Source organism: Mus musculus, chromosome 11 (genome assembly GCF_000001635.26).
Source record: "Mus musculus strain C57BL/6J chromosome 11, GRCm38.p6 C57BL/6J".
NCBI lineage: Eukaryota > Metazoa > Chordata > Mammalia > Rodentia > Muridae > Mus > Mus musculus.
Window position 1 is genome coordinate 118,404,285 of NC_000077.6, and position 15,831 is coordinate 118,420,115.

Sequence of the window (15,831 nt, forward strand, 5' to 3'; positions counted from 1 at the left end):
GTCAGCCCCTTTGTCAACCAGGGCCTGGGATCTGGCTTCCACTGGAGGACAGGAAGCCAGGTCACAGAGACAGGGCTATCACAGGGTGTGTAGTACACAGCAGGCCCATTGTCTATGGTTCTTATCATTCTTAATGCTGAGACCCTTTAATACAATTCTTCATGTGGTGGTGACTCTGGACCATAAAATTATTTCATTGCTACTTTTTAGCTATAATTCTGCTACTGTTATGAAGTACAATGCAAAAGTATCTGATCTGTAACCTCAAAGGATTAGAAACTGAGAACCACTGTTCTATGTCTACTCCAAAGCCAACAGATGGGTGGTTAATGGGCCCAGACATTGTGACACAGGGGGACTTCCCAAGAGGTCAGGCCCAGGGAACATTCAGATCCCTCGAGCTGCTCGGTGATGCATGTGACACATCTGAGACTTCTGAGGGGATGAAGGCGGGTGACCCTGCTTCCACTTCAGTCACACAGGACATGCATGACAGCCTGGCCATCCTGGTCCCCCCCCCCAAACTGCGCTTATCTTTAACCACAGGGGTCTGAGGGTCACAAGACCTCTTCAGGGTAATGTCCTGAAGATGTCAGGGCCACAGTGACCTATAGCAGACGCCAAGTCCCATCCTACCACTGTGTGCTCAGCAAGTCACAGACCCTCAGTGCCAAGGCAGTTGTTAACTGCAAAGACCCCAGTAGAATAGCAGCATTGGAAAGAAGTGTCCAGCTTGGTGGTAGCCACGCCTTTAATCACAGTACTTGGGAACCAAAAGCACACAGATCTCTGTGGTTTTGAGGCCAGCCTGGTCTACAGAGTGAGTCCTAAGACAGCCAGGGCTACACAGGGAAACCTTGTCTCAAAAAACCTAAATGAACGAGTAAGTGTCTAACCCTGGAAGGCATGGGGCTCCCCTCCCGTCACCTCATCTCTTCTGCTCTGCACCTGTGGCTTCCTATGCCCAGCCTTGGAAACCAGGCCCAGTCTCCATTTCTCTGGCCACAGAAGACATCCCCCACTGCAACCCTGAACAGCGGCTTTGGGATGACCTATCTTCTACATAGAAAATGGAGGACAGGGAAGACAGAGAGAGACGCCTGCATTCCTCCCCTTGCCTACAGACAACTAAGGTCTCAAACTGGAATTTTCCCAGGGATTCTCACACCTGAGAAGGGAGCTTGTGCCAGCCAGAGGAGACATTCGTCTCCTGGAAGGATTCCACATGGTCTGACTTGTCAGGCTACCTGCCCAACCCAGGAGTCAGGACCAGGCACAGTGCTGGGTCAGTGATGGGCAGACCCCAAAGGTGGGCGTGGGAGTCACTGTACCTCTATGTGTACACACACACACACGCGCGTGTGTGTGTGTGTGTGTGTGTGTATGTGCGTGCATGTGGTATATGTATGTATGTATGTATGTATGTATGTATGTATGTATGCGTGTGCACGCATGCACGTGTTAAGAGCACAGATGCCACAGGGATCATGTGAAGGTTAAGAGACCAGCTTCTGGGTCATCAGTTCCCTCCTTCACCATGGGTTCTGAGGATCACTCTGTCTGTCAGGCTTGTGTGGCAGGCACTGTTCACACTGAGCCTCCTTGTTAGCCCAGTCTGGACCTTTTCCTTGTCCCACTGCCTGATGTGGCCACAAATCTTTCTCTACTCATCACTATTCCTTGTCGTGGCCTGTGGAGGTTGGGATTCCAAGCCTGGCCTATTGTGTCTGCTGTAGTTCAGGATCCAGCACTTCGGGCTCTGTCCTGACTCTAGTAATTGCCAGAGTGGGAAAATGGAGTAGGACAGAGCCTGAAGGGCTGGAGCCAGTCTCTCCGTACAGCTCTTCCCATCAGACCCAAGCCTGGGAAGCCTAGACGGGGCTTCACTTCCTGGGCCTCATTTGGAGAGGTGAGGGGCCATTTCATGACCCCAAGGCTTGCATCCCACCTCTTTAGACTTCCTGGGGCAGAGCCCTTGGCAACAGCCAACATAGACAAGAGAACCACATTCCCCTGACACTTTATTGTTTATAAAACAATGGAAAGACACAATCATTGCTCAGGGAAAGGAAGGTATGTGGAAGGCTCCTCAGCGAGGGGCCCAGGTCTCTCTCAACCTCTCTCATTTCATCTTTCAGCTCAGAATCACACAACCGAACACAGTTGACACACATCAAGGAGGTTTGGCTGAGCTCCCAGCACAACAGTACACGAAGACCTCAGCACCACAAGTCAGCAGCAGCCTGCTGTACTGAGGGTAGTCAGGCCCCAGTGGCAGTGGCTTCCTGTGGAAGGGGTTTGTGACGGTCATCAGGGCCCTGTGCCTACAGCAGTACCGGTGTCCTGTTCTAAGGGTGCCGGAGGCAGGTGAGGTGCTGCTGCCTGCAGAATGACCTCTGAGCCTGACTCTGCTGCCTTGGCTCTTTTGAACATGGACAGAACAGGACAGCAGAAAACAGTGAGGCCTCCCTAGAGAGAAGGCTGCTAAACACCCACCAGGAGCCAATGAGGGCAGGTCTCCAGTCAGGTGCAGCCCCTCCCTCAACCACTGCTGAGGGGTGAAAGCATGGCAGCCCTTGGAAGTTGCAGAGGCCAGGGATGCTGAGACTCTTTCTGTAAAAGCTCACGTCGCCACTGTGGGTGTGGGGACAAGTCCCTCGCTCCTGGAAGTGCATGTGGGAACTCCACTGTCACTGTGTGATGAAGTCTGGTGACTCTGTTATTCAGGAAAAGAAACTGCTCTAGTAAAAATAAGTTAATAATTTGGACTTTAAAAGGCTGTACAGCACAAAAATCCTCCTGAGGGGAGAAATGAAGTTATCAACAGCTCGCAAGCAATCCTGTGCTAGAGAGGCTCCAGAGTGTGGGCAGGTGCCTCCCAAGGGGTGGCCCTCACCCTGCCATGTAAACATTCACTTTCCAGGGGTCTGCAGCATATGGAATGCCAGAGTCACATGGGAGAAAGAGGGCCCCCCCCCCCCCCCCCCAGTGCCTGGCTGGCAGGCCTACCTCAGACTATTGTGTGCTCCCAGGGTTAAGCTAGGGTTTAACACGGGGCTGCTTCAAAGACACATACTGGACAGAGAAGTGGTGGAAAGGCCAGAGACCAGGGAAAGGCATGGCTGGATTCTGAAGGCCAGAGGCTCAGAAGATAGCTGCAGCAGTGATCAATCCCTACCACCAAGTGGCAGTGCAGAGTGAGCGCGGGTGGGCGGAGCACCTGGGGTTCCTTGTATAGGACCCCTTGCTCCCAGTCTCCGAGCAGTACACCCATATGGGCCGGGGCTCAGCTCCCTATAATGAAATTCTCTAGCCAGGAACACAGCTCTTAGTTAAAAAAAGAAAAAAAGCAAACGAGTGGAGGCGCTCCCGGTTTTTATGAGTCCTGGTGTAACACAGCCGCTGGCCCTCGCCCCTCTGGGCGTGCGAGCTTACTCATCTAGATGAACTCTATTCCTTCGTACTTCACAGTGCCGATCTTGGTCTCTGGAAGCAGGAAGCGGCCGTCCAGCGTGAAGGCCATGACATAGGTGGCGATTCTGCCATTGTCCTCTTCCGACTTGAGAGCCACGATGATCTGGTCATCCGTGTTGGGGATGAATTTGAAGGATGAGAAGCCGTGGGTGGGGATCAGAGTCCCCACTTGCCTCACAGAGATGTCCCTGAAGTCCTGGGCTGCGCTCAGCAGGAGGTTGCTGCCCTTGCGTTCATCGTCCTTCTCGCTGTAGCGTTCGTGGCTAGCCCGACGAGGCAGGAAGAACCAGCGCTGCAGTGTGTCGCTCCAGCAGGCGGACTCGTGAATGAGGTAGCCTGAGGTAGCAGTACAGACCCGCAGTCAGCACACGCCCTGCTGACCGGCACAGCCTTCCTCTCAAGGGCCTTGCCACCCGAGGCTACACTTTGGGGGCTTCACTCCATCTTCCCTCTAACCTCAAGCTCTGCACCTACTCTCCACGACCTGGGACAACCATGCAGCCACTACAGCCCAGCCAGAAAGCTACACTGAGTCTGCAGAGCATCCCTCACTGGCTGCCCTATGTCCCTGCAGGGCCCGCAGCCTTCACCAGCAGTGTTTGAGGCCGAGGGAAGCACCAGCTCACCATTGCAGCATGGGAGAGCTCTCTGGGTCTGGCTCCCTGCTGCCCTTTGTCTCACACCTCAGCTTCATTCAAAGGTCACACTCCTCAGAGCCCAGGGGATGGCAGCTCAGGCCTACTTATCTTGTGTTTATGAGGGCCCCAAGCTAGGCAGGCTTTTTGTGGATGAGGGGTCACCTGTTAGGGCTAGCAAGGGACAGAGACAAATGGCTCACTGGATACGGTGAATCAGCATCTTCAGCAAAGCTGAGCAAGCTGTGAGAGCATGATACTGGGGCACGTAGAGAGAATCGTCTTACCTGGTGGTCGGATCCCGGCGGCTGCTCTCAGGGCGTTGTAGCTGGACACCCAGTTCTCGTGGTCCACACTGCCCCTGTGGCCTACCACCTTCACCCACTCAGGGTTCTCGTTCATCACCTCCCCTGTCGTGGTGGTCCACTCCTTGCCCAGGCCGCCCACATACAGGTGTTCGTCCTTCACAGCAAGCCATTCAGCTTTGAAACCTGGGGCAACAGGAGGCAAGTCTGAGACCCTGGGCCTACTTCCCACACCCTGCCAATCTCCTGCCTGTGTTGCTGTCAGCTGTGTTCAGAAGTTACCACCCTTGAGCTTCACTGGAGGCTGAGACAGGAAGCCCTGTGCTGGGTCCTGGAGTCCATGTCCTCCTTTTCCTTACCCCTTCTCTTCCAAGAGCCCTGTCACGTGTGACCACTGTAGAGCCACACTAGACGGTTCCCAGACCTCCCGTGCTACTTCTCCAGCCAGCCTTCAGCTTCCGAGGACTGGCAGCCCCATCCCACTTCTTGTGACGCCAGCAGCCCCAGGAGCTGCGTGTGCTACAGGTGGTCAAGCAGGCTGTGTGCAGCCATTGTCTGCCACCAAGGGCCACAGCTTACACCTAACCACAGGGCTACCCATTTCCTGCCTCTCACTGGCCAGGGTTTTAGACTATCATCATGTGAGGAAGAAGAATGACAGGGTCTTCAGGACAAGGCAGTGATCATTTCCACCCTTGTCTTTACGTCAGAGCATCTACTCCAAAGCTGCCTTCAACTAATTGACCTTATACAAGCCTCCTGATACAGGCTGGCAATGAAGCCTACATAGTTTCAATACATTCTCCTTCCTAACATTTCCAAACATGCTATCTCCAACGTCCCTGCAAGCTCCTTAGCCCCTAGGAAGCTCTGGCTGCAGGAGGATGGCAGCTTCTGACACCCTAGAGTGGCTCTAAGGGCCTGGTTTGGTTCCTGGTAGCCCCAGAGACCTCTCAAGTCCCCTGAGCTGCCTCCATGAGCAGCTGCCCCATCGGCTAGTCTTTTGACCTTTCTGGATAAACAGCCACAGCTCAGCCTTAGCATCCTTAGCATCCGATTACTTGCATTCTTCCTACTCAAGGGGAAGAACTGCCCCACACAACAGAAGTTTACAATGCTGCCGGTTATGGTTGCGGGCAGGAAATGGGTGAGCAACAGAACCGCTGTACCTAAGTGGAGACTGCCACTCCCCAGAGCCCAACCTTGGACAAACACAAAAGACTTTTATCACCCAGGCAGGGCTGGGCAGACAGTACAGGGGGTGATTGCTGTGGCCCTCCTTCCACTGCAGGAAGTCTGTAGTGGTCTTCAGCTTGCTGTGAGGCACAGATTAGAGCTGCCAAAGGCTCAGATAGCTCTGTCCCCCCATCCTGAGTCCTACCTGCTACACATGAAGCTAATATCAGATTCTGTTCCCAGGAGTCATTGCTGCTCAGCATACAGACCCTTGTACTGGGTGGGCTCAGAGCAAGGCTGAGTAGCAGCAGTTGACCTGTGGTCCCAATAAACTGAGATTAGAGCCTGGGACGGCAGTAAATCACTGGGTATCCAGCCCTGAAGGTGAGCCACCTGCTGGGGATCATACTGTGTGATCCTAAGACACCTCTGAAGACATGACAAGGACCAGGGTCCCAGAAGGGGTGAGGGTGGCAATGGACATAGCCTTGGCTCATTCTGAAAAGGGCTTCCCATTCAGCAGCAGGTTCCCAGTGCTCAGCTCAGAGTTCTAGAAACAGCTTCATGTAAGCCCCCTAAGGCTCTGCTGTGGGCCGAGCTGAATCAAGGGTCACCTGGGTATGCAGGGTCTTTGACAGGCACTTGGGTCACTGTCTGAGCTAGATCTTGAGTGTCACTTTCACTTTGATGGGATTCATTATCGCCATGGAAACAAACTTCTAGGCATGCAGGTGAGGGAGTTTCTGTATTGTGTTAACAAGGGCAGGAAGGCCCGCCCTGACATAGGTGGCCCCACGGCATGGGCTCATCTCTCTTCCTGTGGACGCCTCCCACACCTGCTGCTGTGACTCCCCACCGACCATGATGGGCCACACCCGCAGACTGTGCCAAAGGAAACCCTTGTTCCCTTAGGCCACTTTTGCCAGACGCCAAAGTGGCAGCTGAGAAGAGCTCGGCCCACGGCAGGGGCTCACTTACCCTTCTCCACAGTTCCATCGCCATCAGAAAGGATCACCCAGGGCACTGCTTTGGTGCCTTCGATCTGGTAGATGACCCCTGTGCGGTCATCCACGGAGTAGAGTTTCCCATTGAAGACAATCAGGTCTGAGAGCTCCATGCCCCGCCCCTTTTCTGCCAGGTGGGACTCTAGGACCCCGTGGTCTTTATCCCACTCCACGCTGACCCTGTCCCCGCTGTCCGACAGGGTCAGGTAGCCTTTCTTAAGGTAGCTAAACCAAGTGTTTTCTTCCTGGGCCCTGGACCCCGTGTCCAAGTCAGCAATGACTGCGATTCGGTACCGAATCCCACCTGGAGTCCTCTGTGGGGGGGAGAGGGGGTAGGTGTCGTTGTAATGAGAGATGCGCTGCTGGCTGAGCCTCCAATTGTGCGCATTGTGGGTGGGGGGCCTGCCTGGCACTGGGCCCTGATGGTGGGAGTACAGCAGCCAGAGGAGGGCAGCACCCACAAAGGACGTGAGGATCACCCGCCAGCGGGGGCGGAAGCGAGGGTCCGTGGCCTTGGTCATGGATGCCAGCACAGGAAGGCCCCCTACACTGATCCGGAGGGAGTGCATAGGCTCATTCCATTCCCGCTGGTCAAAGGGCTGGATGGGCATCAGACTGCACTCTGGACAGGACCTAAGTCAGGAAAAGGAGAGCAGTGAGTGGGCTGTGGAAGACATTACTTCTCCAGTCCTGGGTTACACAAGGTCTCTCAAGCAAGACAGCTCCTCCTGGCAGTGCAGTCCTGGCTGAACCTGACCCCAGCAGGTAGTCAGATGAAGCATTAGTGAGGTGGCTGCCCGCTGGGAGACTCACCTCACTTCCCCAGCCACCCCATGCCCAGGTCTCCCAGCACTCACTGCTGCCCAGCCCCAGCACCTCAGTGCCTCTCACGCTGCAGCCTGGGGCCACTGAGTCTTTACTTCCTGGGCAGGCTCTGCACTGTTTCAATACAAAGCAAACTCAAGGTAGTGCGGGCGAATACACTGCTGCTGGTTTTGATGCAGTCCGTGGCACTTTTCTATTAACACAAGCAGGTACAGGAACTGAGTCTTGCATGTTGCTCACTTTACGAACTTGGTGCATGGTTTTGGCTCCAGGCCCAAGCTGGGCTCTACACTATGGCACAGCTACAGGTCCAGAGCACTGGAGGAAGCTGGGAATTCTACCTCCACAACCCTCACTGCATGCCCTGCCTCTCCTACCATACCTCAAAAGCCCAGTGCCACAAAGCCTCCAAGCCAGTGCTGGCTGTAGTGAAGGTGTCTAGCTCCAGCGTGGCCAGGGCTGCTCTCAGCCCCTCCATCCTTTATCTGGATGCAGCACGGCATTTCCCTTATGGGTTGCAAGCATACCAGCCACAGCCACTGTCACTGCCTCAACAGATCCGAGAACAGCACCTCAGGGGACTTGATGGGTACATGCTGCCAGGCAGCACCTGGAAAGGGCTTGGGGTTCCAGTAGCTTTAGATTGTGGGGTGCCCATGAACTCCAACTACAAGGTTCGGGTGTCTGGGAGCTACAGAGGTGCTCTGTGCCCATGCCGTAGGTCACCGGTCCTGGCCGCGCTCAGGTTTTAGTGCCCAGGGTCAGGTCCAAGGAGAACAGTGGGTGCAGAGCCTGCTGCTCACAGCAGAGGCAGGAGGAGAAGGCTCTGAGCACTTTGGGGCTCCTGTGCTAAGACCAGTTGGCAAGGTAGCCATTTTTTAGCAATGGCTGCAGAACTGGTCACCCCAAAGTGTCCCCAGCCCATGCTGGTGGGACCTCCTTGGGAGGAGGCTCTGCCTCACACACTCCTCTCTATGGCTATGGCATCAGAGGCTGGACCCAGGATTGTAGTGCTGTATCCTCATCCCGGACATGGTGCTGAGCCCTGCCAAGAGTCAAATACTGCCACGCTCCAATTCCAACTTGCACCTTAGACACTATTTCAAAATATAAGTCTGAGTTCTCCAACCTCAAGGTGACTATCCCAATCCTCCTCAGGAATAGCTGAGGCTACCACAAACATTGCCAGCAAGTCAGAATCCCCATGGAAACCAGGAACAAAAGTCACAGTTTGGGTGTAAATGTTATACTTCAAACTGTCACACAGTGCCAAGAAGTGGCCTCAATCCTTTCCTTCCTGTAGTGGTCCCTCATCTGCAGGAGCGCCGCTCACCCAAACATGCCAGCAGTCCCCAGTTCCTCTACAGCTATTCTTCCGAGAGCCCTTTGCCGCCACCCCAGCCTGCACTACTTGCTATGTAACCATCCACGGCTCAATGGTCCTCCCTCTTAGTCTTCACTTCCAGAGCAAGCCTCACACCATTCCACTGGCCCAGACACCTGCCCCTCTCTGCATGGCTGCTTCACTCACACCCAAGGAGTCCTGGGAGACTCCCCCATCTGCTCTCCTTCTGTTGGGAGCCTCACCAAGTCAGGGCTTCCTGCTCCAGCTCTGGCACGCAGCTCAGAGCTAGGAGCCAAGAGACAATCAGCATGCACCAGCTGAGGGGCTGACTGATCAACACCATGGTGAGGTTCCTTTAGTCATCTGAAAGGGCACAGCTCTAGATCAAGGCCCTGAGGAACTAGCCACTCAGCTGCCCAACATGAGCCACAGGCCCAAAACACATGACTGTTGTGTAGAGTGGTAAACACCATGACACGCCATTGTCCTTAGTCTCTAGAACCCTCAAACTTGTCCCTGATCAATAACTCTGCATTCCTGTGAGCCACAGCCTATATCCCCACATCTTTGTTCAGGAAGAGCTCTATGGGCTACCCCAATGGGCTGACACTGGTGTCCCAGCCCCTCCCTTGGTTTGCAGGCATCCTGTTCACCTGGCTGGCTCATGTGTGCTCCTGGACTGCCCTCTCAGGGACACTGAGCACTCAGCTTGTTTTGTGAACAGAAGATCTGGGAGTCCATGCAGGAGCAGTCTCCTGCCCCGCTCCAGCGCCCTGCCGACCACCTCAAGAATATCACATTCCCGCCCTTTCCTCCTCCTTCTTACAGCCCTATGCCCAGGTCTGCATACCTGGGCTATCTGTGCCTCTCCAAACACTGTCCTAGAGACAGGGAGATGTCTCTGCTGGCCCAGGGGCTAGCAAGTCCCACGTTCTTTATTCTAGGTATCTCTGTAGCCTAGGCACCTCCCCTAGGCAGGCCAATTGGTATCAAATCAGCTTCTTGGCAGAACTCTCTACACTAAGGGCTGCCCAGCCCCGAGGACCAACCTAGGGGCATCTGCACTCTTCTTTCCCCTTACCTAGGCATCAGTTCAGCTTGGTCCCATTCCCCCAGCCATGTTTCTGTCTCACTTGGACTTCAGACCTCTAGAGTCCAAGCTGTGGTTCTGCCACTTAGCAGTCACGAGCTGTCACACAATGACTTCCCTTACAAGGGTCTCACTCAGCATCCTTCCCAGACCTGCTGACAATAAAGCCAGATGCGGAGGAGGGGTCTGCCTGTCTGCCCTTCTCACCTACAAGCTCTCCTTACCAGTCACAGCCTGCAGAGCACCTCACTTTGTTTTTCAGCCCAGCCTCCCACAAACCATGACTTCAGACGAGAACAGCTCTGCAGTGCAGAGTCCATGTGCCCAGACCCCGGCACGTGTGCTCCCTCCACCTGGATGCACATGTCCTCTGACCACACAGAGCCATCTGGAACCTCCTGAAAGTGCATGACAACTATTGCTTCACTGTGCAGTCTCCCTCTGGCCATGTGTCCTCACCCAGTAAGTCTTCCCTCCTGGGGGAGGCTGCTACTGTCCCCTGTCCAGGAGTCTTCCAGGCCAGCGCAGACTTTGAAGGAGCAATTGAAGGCCTCAGAGAAGAGGCTAACCAGTGCAATGGACGGCTAACCAGTGCAATGGACGGTGTCTGTTTTCATTCTCAAGACAGTCTAGTCTTGAACTCAAGACAATCCTCCTGCTTCAGCCTCCTGAGTGCTGAGCTCTCACATGTGTTTTCTACAAAAGGCTGGGAGGAGCAAGTGAAAGAGAAGGTGAATGACCACACAAGCAGAGGCTGAGTGTTGATATGACCCCAAGCCAAGGAAAGCCGCGTAGCTGGGAGGACAAAGACTGAGTTCTCCCCAGAGCCTTTAGGAACAGCTCTGGGACATCCTAACTTTGGCCCTGTGGCAAGACAATGGAACCAAGAATTCTGAGTCTGTGACTCTCTAGACCTGTGCATGAGGATGTGGGCCACCTCAGGCTACAGTATATGCCATTTTCTATACCCTATCCCTGGCCTTCCTCTTTTCTTTGCTAGGAAAAGAGCACCAAGTCAGCTGCCTTTCCGCTGATGTCCTCAGACCCTGGCTGCTTTGTGGCTAAGACTTACTATGTCTTGTGGCTGTAGATGTTGCCAAGGCCACAAGACAGGAGCCTTGTGGTAGCGAGGGGCAAATGGACAACAGCCCCATAGAAGGACCCTGAGGTCATTCAGGAGTCTGCATGGTTGTGACAGAAGTAGGCCCACCTGGTCTGAGCTGGGTCAGGGTCCTTCCAAGCCGGCTAAGGGTGCTGGTCCCGAGCCCGCAGACAGGCTCTCCCCCACGCCCAAGCTCAGAGGCACCCTGCAGCCGCTTTGTTCCTGAGCCAACCTTGCTCCAGTGTTACATGGCACCAGGTCCCCTTTCTTCCCCGCCCCTCTTACACAGTGGGTGTTGAAAAGCTAACTACCCTCAGGCATAAAACATCAAGGCCATACCTCACTTTCTCATGAGACACACTAATCCATCTGTCCTCACCAAAGGACATTTCTAGATGACCAGAGGAATAAGCAACACAGAGGAAGTGTTTTTCTCTGCCAGAGCTGCCGGCCTAACTGTTAGGAAGAGCATGGGCAGAGGGCACCTACCTCCATGGGCACCCTTGGGTCTGTACAGCACCCTGTGGAACTACAGCCAAGATGACCTGTCTCTCTGCTTCCTTCACGAGTGGCCTGTGTGACAGGTGGAGGCTCAAACAGGTTCAAGGCGGCTGGCTCCTCCCCTCCAGGATCAAGGAAGGGCAGTGCCCAGTGCTACTCTCTTGCCACCACGCCTCACTCCTGCAGAAAGGGCTCCCTACTCCATCCACACCAGCGTGGACAGGCCTCAGATGTCTACTCTGTTCTATTTGAAGCTTGCTTCCTTACCACACGGTACAGCAGAGCCCATGGCCAGCACCGACTGCTGGGGAAGAAGTAGGCAGATGCCCAGGCTTCCCAGCAGCCTCTGATGGCAGGGCCTTAGGGGGCACAGACCCGTGCACAGCCACAGGCTAGGCACTGTGACGTGGAATCTGGCTCCTGGTTTTGTGCTTTTGCCAAGCTCAGCACTGTACCAAAGAATTCCATTCCCCACTTAGACCAAGTGGACGGTCCAGGGAGATGAGGAAGAAAGCCAATGTGTGCTCTAAGGACCACAGAGGCCACTCCTCCTCACACTCAGATCCGACTCACAGCCAAGTGTGGCTCCGGGATCTCCGACATCTGCACCACACCCCAGGGTCACACACACACTGAGTCAACCTTTGTACTACTGGGACAGTTGAATTATTCAGCCCGTGTTTAAGTCAACTGCTCAGGAGGAGTGTGTTAGTGTCATGGGGCTGTAACTAATTACTGTAGACAGGGCAGCTGAAACATCACATACTATTATTTCCCAGCCCTGCAGGAGTTTGGCTTGGCCTCCCTGGGCAACACCCAAAGGCTGGTTCCTTTCTCAGGGTCTTGGGGAAGACCCACTCCATGGCCTCTGCCTCAGTCCCTGCCTGTGGTTCCTTCCTCCCTGCTCAGAACCAGCAGTACTGAGAGCACCAGGAGCTCTTTGCCTGAGCCAGTCACTCCCTCTTGCTCTTCTGCCTCACACTGTGGCTTTAAGGGTCCTGAGATCACATTGCCCCTTGGGAGCCCTCCCTGTTTCCCGGTGAGATATTTCCAGCCTTAACTTCCCTGGGCAATGCAGCACGCTCACAGGCTAGGGGGTGAGGTAGACACGAGCGTCTTGAGGCTCATTACAGTTCACATCAGTCCTTTCCCAGTGTGGGCAGAGAGGCTTCAGAACCCTCCCCGGCTTGCATCTGTGGCATCACAACGCTGCTGCTTCTGCTTAGTCTGCATCCCCAGTGCCCTGGGAGGGACTTAGCAAAGGAGCTGCCCTCCAGGTCAAAGTGATACCCCAAACACAGCATGCCTGAAAACACAGGGGTTTGACAATCCCAGTCCAACCCAGACCAGAACTCAATTCCAGAATACACAGTTGCACCCTTGGACACAGCCCACACTGTCCCAGAGCTCCCCCGCCCCCGCCCTGTGCTGGCTGGGGGACAAGGCAAGACCCTCAGAACCACCCTGATGGCTCTCAGCTCACGCTCACCTGCACTTTACTGCTCACAATTGCTCACTCTCAATGCACGGGAGCTGCCTTGAGTTTCTATTTCATTGCATGTGGACTTCTCTAGGATCAGGGTTATTATTAATTTTTCCTAGACAATCTGTCTTGTGTTGATGAAAAGAAAAGCCAATATAAAGTCTTTAAAGTCAGTATACAAGGTTTTAATTCCTTCAGTGTTGGCATTTAAGACAAGCTTTCCAGAAATTCTCAACACTCACTGGCTTCTAATAGGTATTTTCATGCCTCTTGACAGAGAGGGGAAGGAGTGTGGACTGCCATCCACTGTCCTCAAAGGACAGATACTAACACGCACTGGAACACCTACCTGTATGGCCACGGCGAAGACAGCCACACTGCGAAGGATGTTCCAAGGCTCAGGTGACAGGGTCGCACGTATCTGTGGGAGCTTCATGGGCACACATGCCACAGTCAGGTGGGTGGCAACGGGACACCTGCCTCTTCCACTCTCTAGACCTCTCCTCCTGTCCCCGCTGCTCAGCAGGCAGAGGATGTCATGCATTCCTGGACACACTGGTGCATATTACGTGGTAAAGGGGACTGAGGGACAATATGGTCACAGTACATGGTCCATTCAGTTGCAAGAAGCATTTACTTTTTTATAACAGGTCAAATGGAACAAAGAAAGCAAGAAAGCACACAGAATTCTGTCTCTAGCCAAGCAAAGACGCTCTGGGCTCTATGTGACAGAGATCCCTTGTCTTATCCAGAAGGAAGTAGGCTGTGCTCACGGGTTCCAGCAAGACTGCTAGGCCGAGGTCTAGGGAGCAGCTCAAAGGAGGGCCTGTAGCCCAGTCCAGAAGGATGGTCCTCAGACAAGCCCCAGAGGGGCAGGGAGAAGGAGTTCCCAAGGCAGGGTCTGCAGTACATGCAGGACAGTCTTGGGAGCTTGTAAGATCTAGTCAGTCAGGCCCCACTGACACCGTGAGACCAGGTTCCCAGGTCTAAGCTTTGTCCAGTATATAGACCTGAGATGGAACTGGGAAATGAAGCTGGTTACTGAGGCACTCCCGAGTGACTGCAGAAAGGTGCTTGGGTTTACTGGAGGCGTATGAATGTCACAGGTGCTAGGGGCAGGAAGCTCTGTAAGGATGGACCAGGTGATGCCCGACTTCGAGGCTGGGAGAGTCTAGCCGAGATTAGGGTTGTATGTGCAGAAAGGGACTAGGGGGTGTGCAGAAGAAGCAGGGGGTGTCGGTAGTCGGGTAGTAAAAAAGGATAGTGCACTATGCTGCCTAGGGGGAAGGTCCAATCTTAGATGACAGCAAGAAGAGCCAGGACAGGAGCAAGGAAGTGGGCGGTTACAGGTGAGGATGGGGTGCGTAGGTGGGTCTGTTAGAGAGGTGATCAAGTGCCAAACTGGAGAGCCCGTGCCCAGGCCAGGCAGGGAGGGAGGGAAGGTACTGTCGCTAGGGGCATTTGAAGCATGCTAGTCAGAAGAGGAAGAAGTTTCGCACTACTTCAGCACGGCACCCTCATCAGAAAGGGGAGGTCTCCCACACAAGCCAGAGGGGGAAAGACGTCTGTCTGTCCGGCACCCGTCACAGCCTAGCTGCGGGGGGGAGTTTGAGGTGCCTGGGGCCGGGCCGGACGGATGCGGGTGGCAACAGGCCCCAGAACACAGCGAGGGAGGGCACCCGGCCGCGGGCGCACCGTCACTCACCCACTGAGGGCCTGGCTCCGGAGCCTGCGGGCTGCCGCCTACCTGCGTAGGGCCGGACAGGGCAGGCGGCCACTTCCGCCCCGCCGCGCGCTCCCGGCAGTCTCTGTTCTGCGCCTGCGCCTCACTCTGGCCGCGCGCTCCCGGCAGCCTCTGCTCTAAGTGTCTTCCTGCGCCGCACTCTCGGTTGCCTACAGCCACGTCTTCCCGGCAGCCTTTGCTCTATGTGTCTTCCTCTACTCGCCCACCCAGTCTCTGCTCTGCGCCTGCGCACTGAGCGCCGGGCTGCTGGGAATCGTAGTTTTTCGCTTGAGCTTGTAATTGAGGCGCGGAAATCCAGCAAAGGAGTTGTCTGTCGTTCCCCAGTTAAGCTTCAGGGTTCTTTGCCTGGTCCCCCCGACCTTCGTCTCAGGAAGTTTAGAAGTTAGGACTCCTCTCTGCCGCCCTAGTCCTCAGACCCTCTTCTGAGCAGTTCCAGCTGGTCATAGCCAATGCTGACCAGATTCCACAGCAGGACCAGAGGATGGTGGTGTGTTCCCGCCGCCGACTGTAGTCAATAGCCCTTACAAACGGAGGACCCCGGTTCATCTTTTCCCAGCCTGCCTTGCCCTGAGCTCTGTGCTGTGTGATACCGGCTCAGTCCTAGACAGTGGTGGCATGTAAGGACTTTAAGAGGCCCTCATCAACCATGGAGAGAGTCAGCCCTGCCTCCTGACTTCAGCCTCATCCCTGAGTCTCCCAAAAGCCTTCTGGGAAGTAACCGATGCACAGTTGGGACGAATTCAAAATATGTAACCCAACACGGTGAAAAACAACCCTTTCTTCCACCCCTTTTTGTCCTCTGGGACATACACTAACTAACGTTAGAATATATACTAAATTACATGTGAAAAATAGAAATGTGCTGGGTTCCCTCTTCTGTGCTTGGGTTGGCAGGCCATCTTTCTTGAATTCTCTGATGTTCGTGTCAGACCAAACCAAGTCCCAATCAGCCACCTTCTATTTGTTACAGCTTCTCCACTCGGAATAGCAGATTGCTCGTAGGATTTTTAAAGCACTCTAGGTATTCCTTCCAATTCCCAGCTCCTCTCCTTACACCTGCAACGGGAGGCATGGTCCCGAATACTGTGCTCATCTTTCTCAAGCCTTCCTTTGCAGACAACACATAGCTGTGCAACTCTAAATAATA

General features: G+C 54.5%; 1 protein-coding gene across 15 annotated transcripts; it reads right to left on the reverse strand.

The window, feature by feature from the left end:
• Positions 1–2,004: 2,004 nt before the first annotated feature.
• On the reverse strand, positions 2,005–14,850 carry Cant1 (calcium activated nucleotidase 1). 15 transcript variants are annotated; one of them, XM_006534409.1, is made up of 6 exons: positions 14,688–14,850; positions 13,290–13,370; positions 6,569–7,227; positions 5,796–5,906; positions 4,397–4,600; positions 2,005–3,810 (listed from the first exon to the last, which is right to left on the reverse strand). In XM_006534409.1, exons 3-6 carry the CDS (start codon positions 7,203–7,205, stop codon positions 3,440–3,442), a joined length of 1,323 nt encoding a protein of 440 aa, XP_006534472.1. In that variant the 5' UTR covers positions 7,206–7,227; positions 13,290–13,370; positions 14,688–14,850; the 3' UTR covers positions 2,005–3,439. The 15 variants fall into 15 exon arrangements, with proteins under 15 accessions (XP_006534472.1, XP_006534473.1, XP_006534470.1 ...); XM_006534410.4 differs by adding an exon at positions 10,314–10,560 and having other exon boundaries at positions 13,290–14,841; XM_006534407.3 differs by having other exon boundaries at positions 13,290–13,495; positions 14,688–14,840.
• Positions 14,851–15,831: the final 981 nt, after the last annotated feature.

Excerpts from the sequence above, each read along its gene's own strand:
- Cant1 (XM_006534409.1), bottom strand. The coding sequence starts at position 7,205 with ATGCCCATCCAGCCCTTTGACCAGCGGGAATGGAATGAGCCTATGCAC. Across the intron at positions 4,601-5,795 it reads ATTAGCTTCATGTGTAGCAG|GTTTCAAAGCTGAATGGCTT; the intron begins GTAGGACTCAGG and ends CTGTTGCCCCAG. Across the intron at positions 3,811-4,396 it reads CGCCGGGATCCGACCACCAG|GCTACCTCATTCACGAGTCC; the intron begins GTAAGACGATTC and ends CTGCTACCTCAG.